Source organism: Ascaphus truei, chromosome 4 (assembly GCF_040206685.1).
Source record: "Ascaphus truei isolate aAscTru1 chromosome 4, aAscTru1.hap1, whole genome shotgun sequence".
In the NCBI taxonomy this organism is placed as follows: domain Eukaryota; kingdom Metazoa; phylum Chordata; class Amphibia; order Anura; family Ascaphidae; genus Ascaphus; species Ascaphus truei.
Window position 1 is genome coordinate 407,143,398 of NC_134486.1, and position 9,763 is coordinate 407,153,160.

The 9,763-nt window shown below is 47.0% G+C and overlaps 1 protein-coding gene across 1 annotated transcript; it reads left to right on the forward strand.

Moving 5' to 3' along the window:
- On the forward strand, positions 1-9,763 carry LOC142492456 (taste receptor type 2 member 40-like). Its single transcript, XM_075595091.1, has 2 exons — positions 1-709; positions 9,711-9,763. The coding sequence occupies exons 1-2, from the start codon at positions 1-3 to the stop codon at positions 9,761-9,763; spliced, it is 762 nt and encodes a 253-aa protein (XP_075451206.1).

Below are 9,763 nucleotides of genomic sequence, written 5' to 3' on the forward strand. Positions count from 1 at the left end.
ATGTTTGTGAACTTCTCCAGTCTCTGGTTTGCCACGGTGCTCTGTGTATACTACTGCGTTAAAATCACAAACTACAACCATTTCTTATTCATCTATGTGAAAGTCCGGATCAACAAACTAGTCCCATGGTTACTTCTGGCATCTCTGCTGACTTCTCTGGCTTCCAGTCTCCCCTTCGGCTGGTATGCTTTTAACTTGAACTACAGCAATTCAACAAACAACCTCTTGAAAAACAGCACTGTGCAAGATATTATTGTGGTGGAATATTATACCAACCAGTACATTATGTACGGCTTAGGATCTTCGCTGCCATTCACCATATTTTGTGTTGCAACTTTCCTTTTAATTAAATCGCTTTGGATGCACACCAGGCAGATGAGAAGCAGTGGCATGGGCATTAGAAGCCCCAGCTTGGACACTCACTTCAGAGTAGTAAAAAGTATGGTCTTCTTCCTTTTCCTAAATATCATTTTTTTCACCAGCATGAATGTGATATTTTCCCGGGTGCTGACATTAAGAAGTCCTTGGTTTATTTTCCTCTATATTTTGACTTCTGCCTATCCGTTTCTGCACTCTGCGGTTCTGATCTTCTGCAATAAGAAGCTCAAACAGACACTTCTAGATATATGCCACAGAGCTGTGAAGTGTACTCAAAAACAGAGAATTTCTGCCAAATCCAGCAACGATTTCACAACTGGACGTCCAGATGGTAAATATCTAGATTGTTTAACAATATGTCAATTTTACTGACCAAAAAAATGATGTCAGTGTAATCAGATGAGAGAAATAATGGATATTTGCCAGATAACATTCAATTCAAATGGACACAAAGAAACTAGAAATAGATTGTCTATTTTTCACACACTGGGTGTTAAATCTTTCTTACATTGATATGTTGTTTTAAAAGACTATGTTCTTAGCACTGCTTAGGGGCGATGAAAACAAGAAAGAAAGAAGAGAGGCACAGTTAGAATGGCAAAGCAGACACAAACATACTGTACATTTAATGAAGGTGAAATATAATCCCCAACCCATTTACTGCCAGATGGGTCATCAATTTATTGGGGTTATTTCATAAATGCAAAATAATGCCGATCAAGGCACTATCACATGGAAGTTTGTACTATACTGCCCCGATCAGCACTATTGCAGTTTAATGAATAGTCCCCATTGTCTATTTCATAGAGATCACTTACTAAATAATATACTTGTAACGGTATTTCTGACTTGTCCTGACCCACCCAATCTCACATTGGCCCCTGTGGTCTAACCAGTCCCCATTACAGTGTGGTAGTGTCTGGTGGTGCACCTGTTGGCAACAGGACTCCTGAGTCTCCCGCATGATGGTGTATGGGGAGGACCCGTCCAGACAGGCAGCTGAGGTAGTGTGCTTGAGTCCTACCTAGGTCCAGTGCAGCGCCTCCACCTCATCAGGGTCCCTTCGGTCACTTGGGGATGGTCCTGGCGAGGAACTCCTCTGTGGTGCTCCTCTCTGTACAATCACTCCACACATGTACACGAGAGGGTTGATAATCAAGAGCATCTTTATTGTACGGTGGGCCATGCTGCCCTCCACAATGGGGTGTAATTAGCCCTCCATTGAGTTCCGTACTTCCCTTTGAAAGGTATAGTCTCCTTAATTAGGGATTCCCTATCCCAGCCGGGATGTCTTTACTCTGTGCCAGGTCCCTGGACACAGACTCCTGCTTCAGCTACTAGAACATAACTGAACTTGTACTTGAACTAGAACTCACTAGAACTCCTCCTCCACTTGACAAATTTTTGACACAGTGCTGTGCCTTATGTACACTCTGGGGGCTGACACAACTCTGACATCACCAACCAGGGAGTCAGAGTCTGTGACCACTCCCATCCATACATAGGGCACCTCACCAGGGTGTGAGGGAAAACCTCCATAATTACTGCTGGCATGCCCACAACTTACCAGGCCTTACTGTCAGCAGGAGAGATGACTGTAGCCATTTTACATGACCGCTACATTCTCCCCCTGGTGAATCCCATCGTCCTCGCTGGGACCTAAATTTGCATACCTTCCTCCAGGAAGCACTGTAACACAAAACATAATCGTTAACATCACACAAATTTACATACTATAACAGGAAAATGACTACAGTACATTCCGCCAAGCCCGCCCCGACCAGCAGCCACGAGCCCGCGTAATGTCTTAGTACCCCCTAATAATAGTGACTCGGGTCAGGTTTCCTAACCTCTCGTCCACCCATTTCCAGGACCGTGACATGATAATGTCTAGGCAGTCCCTTCTCTGGCTTATAGGTCACCCTGTGCTTGTATATGTTCCTCCCTATACTCCATACTCTCATCAGGTGATCTATCCTGTCCTCAGCCTTTCTTCCTGTAACTGCGCTCCCCTTATTAACCAAATACATCTCGATGGTCTCCCTGAGCCATCTTCCTCTGTTCTCCTCTATCTCCTCCATGATGGGCTCAGGGACATAAGGGTACTCCAACCCGTGGGATGACTTATATCGAGCCATTATTGCCCGTTCAGCTCTACTGATCCTGGTCAGATCAGCATTACCTGCCCTCCCATGTAGCACCCATGACAGGGGTTCGTCCGGATCCACAGGATCTGACAGTGTGTCGGGACCCATGGGCTCTATCTCCCTGTGCTCTATCTTTATCCACTGATCCTGCAACTCCCTATCTCGCTGCTCAGGGGTGAATTCTCCTTCCGCCCACCAAAAATCAACTATCTCCTCCCTACGGATGAGAAACCGAGTGCGGTCCATCCAGGCCACATAGCCTTCAAAGAGTGGGGCCCACCAACGGTGTTCTTTGAACCTATGCGAATCCCCTGAATCGCTCTCGTCCGCATCCCCCCCAGAGAATACCCCCGATGTCCGTGCCGACCGTGGCAAGGACCACCGTGATGATCCCAGGGCCTTCTTCTCTGGTTTGGTGGTCACAGGAGGCAACCACCGGCCTACCGCGGCCTTACCTAACTCTCCCCCACCCCGAGAAATGCCCTCTGTAGCGCAACTGCGCTGTCTCTCCCCAGTCCGTCTCCGCCGGAAGTGATGTCCTCCCCGGAACCGGAAGCTCCGCCATCTTGGGTTGGACCCCCATGCGGGATCTCTTCCTCGATGACGACATCCGGAAGCCCCGCCGTCGTCTCCACCGGAAGTGGTGTCGTCTCTACACGTGCGTCTTGGGCCTGGCACGGCCTTTCTACCGCTACGCTGTCTGCCGGGACAAGGTAAGTGATTGGGCTTCTCTTACCAGTCCGCAGGGGTGTAGGCGTCTCTCGCCCGTCGCCGCCATATCCTGGGGCGGAGGGACTCCGTCTCTCGGCTCGCTGATCTGCGGGGGACGCCCTGTTCTCCAAGCTGCCACTCACCCCACGGGGTGTCGTCCTTCCCTGTTCTTTCTTGGGCCCCGATTTTACCACCGCTAGCTCGCGGAGATCCTCATCGGAGTAGTCTCCCTTCCCCGACTTAGGGGTCACCGATCGGGGCGAAAGTCTTTTCTCTGCTCGGTCGGGGAGTGACCCGACCGTTTCGGTTGCTGCTGACCCAGTCGATTTGATCGACTCCAGTCCCCTTTCTCCGGGACTTGCACGACTGATCCACAGTGCACCAGGGGACTCGGCAGGGCGCCTAGCCGTATCCCCCAGGGGGTCAGCAGGTTGGATCGGGATGAACGTGGGCATGGGCCACAGATATAAAGTCCCGCAGTGTGGGCAACGTGCCGCAGTGTTAACAGTGCCTCCGGGCAGCCCGCATTGAAGGCAGAGCCCGACCACCGTCTCGGTGTTAGCCACCCTGACTACCAGTAGCCCGCCGGGTACCGAGTAAGGCTGGGTGGAGACCATAGTGCCCACAGTGGAGGAGCAGGCCATTCTTTTAATAGGAGCCACTCTCTGTACCGGTCTGTCCAGGTCAGTGGTTCCTCGCAACTGACTGATAGAAGTTGCTGGATCAGCCACTCCCTGCTTCGGCTCCTCCTTCTGCTGACATAGCTGGAACCCGCCCCCAGGGGTTGCAATGATGGGCGGGTCCCACAGGGGAATAGCATGCCCCTTAATTAAGGCCGCGCTTTTCTCAGTCCTGGTGGGCGCGGTCTGCGTTTTCGCGTCAGTATCCCCATCAGGGTGGGGTTCTTTTCCCGCAGCTAGTTCCCGCCTTCTCCTGGCAGCCGCCCTTTGTGCAAGATAGCCATCCTTTTTGCACTGCACCTCCGCGGCCGGAACTACTTCTTGTAGTGGCGCCGTTTGGATATCAGTCCCTGGGCCCAGTGGGTGCATTCCCACAGGCCATAGTTGAAAGTCACTCCCCCTGGTTGAAATCAGGGGAGGGTCCCATAGACTAAGCGGTTGACTCAGTACTGGGGCTGAGTGAGTCACTGTCCATGAAGGCGCAGCCATAGCTTTCGCGCCATGCCCCCCATCAGGGCGGGGCTCTGCTGTTCGCGCCATTCCCGGCCAGCTTTTTGCAAGTCCTGAATTAGCCAAGTTCTCTGCGACTGGCCCACGCGGTCTCCCTAGCAAGCAGGAGCCGCCATTTTGGATAGCTTTTGAGTCTGCAATGTCAGTTTGTTTTCTTGATGAGGTACCGTTCATTTGTTTGCACGTCCACTGACATCCATTCTCACTGTGTTCTACCCCAGTTATTACAATGTCCTCACACTCCTCAAGGGGGGCACCTCGGTGTCCCAGACAGGACAAAAACGGGGCAGCCACCGCCTTCGCTCCACTCCAGAGCAGATTAGTTATAGACAGCTCAGCAACAGTTTGCTCTTCAGTGGGGCGCATGCCACGTGTGCCTTCCCCATCAGTCTCCGATCGCCATTTTGGACTCTCCGCACCGCGCGGATCCTCCATTCCTTGGGTCATCACGCTCTCGTACCAATTATCGTACATGGGGCTCCGTTCTGCGGGGCAGCCACCACACCAGTACAATAAAGATTTGCTCAGATGCACCACCACATGTGTACCTGATCTAGGCTGGACTCATGTTGCACTACCTCAGGCTAGGCTCACTCTCTCAGTGTCTGCTGTAACTCCTTCCTCCCAGTCTGTGCTCCCTATGGTAAGTGTCTGGAATGGGCTAGAGTACTCTGGCTCTGCCATGCAGTACTTGGGGCGTCTACCTGTCTTGGTTAGCCTAGCGCAGACCCTCTCCAGGATTCCTGACCACGTTAACAGGCTATCCCTTCTGGCGTCCTACCAACTAGCACTACCTCAAAGTGACTCGGTCAGCTATAGCCCAGCTCCAGACCCCTCACTCCTTTCAGGCCCCTAGGTCGTCCTTGCGAACTGGCAATACCCTGTCAGCCCCTGACCACCCCTAGGTCCGTCCCAACGCAGCACAGAGTGGCAGCAGACACTCTCCCTGTTTCCCAGTGTGCCTAGCTAGAGCCTGTCCTGTTGACAGATCTGATCTCAGCAGCTCGCCTCCAAATGTAACGGTATTTCTGACTTGGCCTGACCCACCCAATCTCACATTGGCCCCTGTGGTCTAACCAGTCCCCATTACAGTGTGGTAGTGTCTGGTGGTGCACCTGTTGGCAACAGGACTCCTGAGTCTCCCGCATGATGGTGTATGGGGAGGACCCGTCCAGACAGGCAGCTGAGGTAGTGTGCTTGAGTCCTACCTAGGTCCAGTGCAGCGCCTCCACCTCATCAGGGTCCCTTCGGTCACTTGGGGATGGTCCTGGTGAGGAACTCCTCTGTGGTGCTCCTCTCTGTACAATCACTCCACACATGTACACGAGAGGGTTGATAATCAAGAGCATCTTTATTGTACGGTGGGCCATGCTGCCCTCCACAATGGGGTGTAATTAGCCCTCCATTGAGTTCCGTACTTCCCTTTGAAAGGTATAGTCTCCTTAATTAGGGATTCCCTATCCCAGCCGGGATGTCTTTACTCTGTGCCAGGTCCCTGGACACAGACTCCTGCTTCAGCTACTAGAACATAACTGAACTTGTACTTGAAATAGAATTCACTAGAACTCCTCCTCCACTTGACTAACTTTTAGACACAGTGCTGTGCCTTATGTACACTCTGGGGGCTGACACAACTCTGACATCACCAACCAGGGAGTCAGAGTCTGTGACCACACCCATCCATACATAGGGCACCTCACCAGGGTGTGAGGGAAAACCTCCATAATTACTGCTGGCATGCCCACAACTTACCAGGCCTTACTGTCAGCAGGTGAGATGACTGTAGCCATTTTACATGACCGCTACATACTATTAAGCTTTTTCTTCTGATTTGAGAAATTCTGAGTATTAATATGCAATATGTTCTGCCCTTACAAATTGAAAATATATTGCATAGGTGAACGATTTTATTGTTTTGCATTGCAGATATGTGTAGCAAATTGGATTTTCAATGGTAAAATACCAAACCAGCCCGTACCACACGGCAGAATAAATACTCCCTCATTATTTGGTCACTTTTTGATTTACAAACACAATAAATAAGTGGTAAGGTCATACGATGCATTCAAAGGGTCACTCTATCCTGGGAATAACAGTGCTTATGGGCTTAATTGATTAAATGGAGGTGATTGACATCTTTAAAAAAAAGAAAATAGGCAACCGTGCGTATTGTTAAAAAAAATACTTAAGCATCCAGTGTAGCCACAGTAAACAAATGCTTTGGAGGGCTTTAATCCTCTTTATCTCTTTTAGGTAGGAAAAAATACCCCATTCATGCAATCTTCATCATAATATAATAATATTTGCACATAAATACATGGTTTAAACACAGTAAGAAAAAATGTTGAACAGAATAAGAATGGATAACAATAAGCTGTATTGCACATACAGATTTATGAAACCATGTGAATGGTAGACGTGAATAAGGGAACCGATTGGACCCTTAAATAGTGTGTGAGTAACTACCACAATAAGGTTGTAACTGCCTACACAATAAATAACCACAAGGAGATTATTGACTCCTAACGCAGCACTTCATTTTCATCACATATACTGTATAAAAATGTATTCTGGAAAAATCACAGCCCATGTGAAACGTGCATCGGGTCGGTGTGCAAATGGAGTCAGATTAAGAACTTGCTTTTGGAAGACATTTATGAAACATACTGATGGGATAGAACACAGAGGATAAAGGACTATTACAACCATGATAGTTGGGACAGTCCTATCCAATCATTTGTTGGCATATTTTTCTCTGCACTATTATATGTGTCTTGTATACATATACTGTATTTTTATACAGTGTATGTGATGGGAATTAAGCGCTGCATTAGGAGCAAATATATCGGTGGTATTTCTCATGTAAAAGTAAAAGTCCTATAAAATATACACACAAAGTGAGTCTTGCTCAGTGGAGTGTATAGTTACCAGTGATTTGCTGGCCTGATTTTAGCCTTTTGTGGCTACAATACAAAGTTTCATTTTTAAAACAACATGCATGTTTCTTAGAAAACAATCAATTCCAATGCTGTTATACAGATATCTTCTGGGTATAGCAGTACACACTGTATACATGTATATATCCTTCTTTTACAGAAGCAGCTGGTATGCAGTGTACAGCCTGGAGAGCAGCAGCTTGCAGTTGAGTAACTAGAAGCTGATTAGATACAAGAAGTTCCTCCCCAGTGGATCCTTCCATTCTCCATCTCATTGTGCTCTTTCTTACAGACTCCTTTGCTCTGTCAGCGTATTGCTTGTAGCCCCATTATTTGTTCACAGTTAAACTAATCCTAACTCATTCACAGGTGTAGTTCATCTTGAGACCGCGGAAACCTACATTTGTTTTCTTGCTTTCAGGACGTCTGTGAGAGGCACACACTGTACATTCACTGGATTGTCTATCACCAATTTTCAATAATATTTGATGTTTTGTTTTATTTATGCAATAAAAATTAGTTACCCCTAGGGTGGCTGTATAATTTATAGGAAGTTGGTCATTATTAGTGATTGTGAAAACTTTTAAACTGTGTGGAAAGCAAAGAACGTGATTTAACATTTCAACGCACCGGCTTTCATGACTTTTAATGAGAACAGTAAATTCCCATTTGGGGCAAATTCATTGTAATAATAATAATTACCCAATAATTGTACCCAGAAGAGGCAGATCACAGTTGAGTTGAATAGAGGTTTTCTGCAATAAGCCGCTTTTCAGTATATTGAATTATCTCCTTTGTTTTATAATTTAATTACCTAGGTTTATTGTTTAATAAAGATAAATTCAACCATATTTGATTCCAACGTTATTGGCAGCAGCTTGAAACTGAAATGCTGTATTTTTAATCACACAGTATCCAGGTTATGATGACTAGAACAAATGAGTATTACTTATCAAGCAAATACTGTATTTATGTGTGTGTGTCTGTGTGTCTGTGTGTCTGTGTGTCTGTGTGTGTCTGTCTTGTTATACTGTTACAGGATTCAGTACCAACTTTAGCAGAGTATTAGGAATCTCAAACTAATTGGGGGGGAAGAGGAGTTAATGGAGAATCCTTTTAGGTTTAACGCATTAGAACAGATAGGTCAAGATTGGGTCGGGAAGTTAAGGGAACATTTCTATACATAAAAGCCTGCAAAGGCATAAGAGGCTGCAGAGGTCTCCCGCACCAGAACCAAAAGAAGGATGGAGAAGTGTAGAGATGTGCCTAGCATGACGTTGGATTGAAGATCCTCAGTGACCCCCTCTTCCCCCACCCACATACCTCTCTTCCCCAGTGTGTCTTTCCCCCCCTGTACATGTTGGATGTGTGATTGGTGTTTGCGTCTTGTCATTTCAGACAGATATGGACAAGCTACAGAGCGTATGGAGTGTTTTATAATTTGTGCAAAAATGTCTGTATCTTTTGAAAATTCAATAAAATATAAAGTTGAAAAAAAAGAACAGATAGGTCAAAGTAAATAGCATAGGTCTGTAAAATAACATAGCAGTCCTTAATCTCAGGTATATGAAAGGGAGTTCAGGCTCTCCCCCAGACAGGTGCTCTGCAACCTGTTTCCCAAACAGATTGAGAGCAGAGAGAGCAGGAAGTCAGCTGCCTGCCTTTTAAACCTCCCCTTTCCCATCAGCTAGCAGACCTATACGCTAGGGTTTGTTTTTTTATGGTTTGCTAGAGTGAGAGAGTTTTTAACCTCTTATGTACTCTCAAACAGGGAGATAAAAATGGAACTGTGGAACTTTTCTGCTATCATTCTATTCATTTAGATCTTCTTCTCACCCAATATAAAATGCATCCCCTTTTACCTCTTTGCCTCAAACTGGCACGTGGTGCTGAGGTGGGGACCTGAGTTCTTTGTGGCTCTCGATATGCCACATGTGGCTCACGGTCAGAGGGTGGGGAATAAGTACACTGCTTTTATGAAATGCTTACCAGTTCTAAAGACCTCCTAATCCTCAGCAAAGGATAACGATACTCATCATACAACATACAAATATTCTAACATTTAATAAAATGCTGTGCAGGTGTGTGTCCGTGTCAGTTAAGAGTGGACCACCCAATCCTGGGTATATGGACCTATATAATGGTGCTAGCACACAGTGGGAGCACTTAATGTACTTAAAGTGTTGCAGGTATGCACTTCACAAAGATGCTTCAGTACCACTTTAACTGCTGCCATTGAAGGTCCCCTCCGATGATCGACTCTCTGTGCACTTTCCTGCGCGCATCTGATGGGCCTTGCTGCACCAGGTACTGCTCTCCCTCCAGTGGATGTTCTGCTCTCCTTTCAGTGAATCTCAGCTTTCTTACAGTGGGACTCATACTGGCCCCGGATCACACTTGA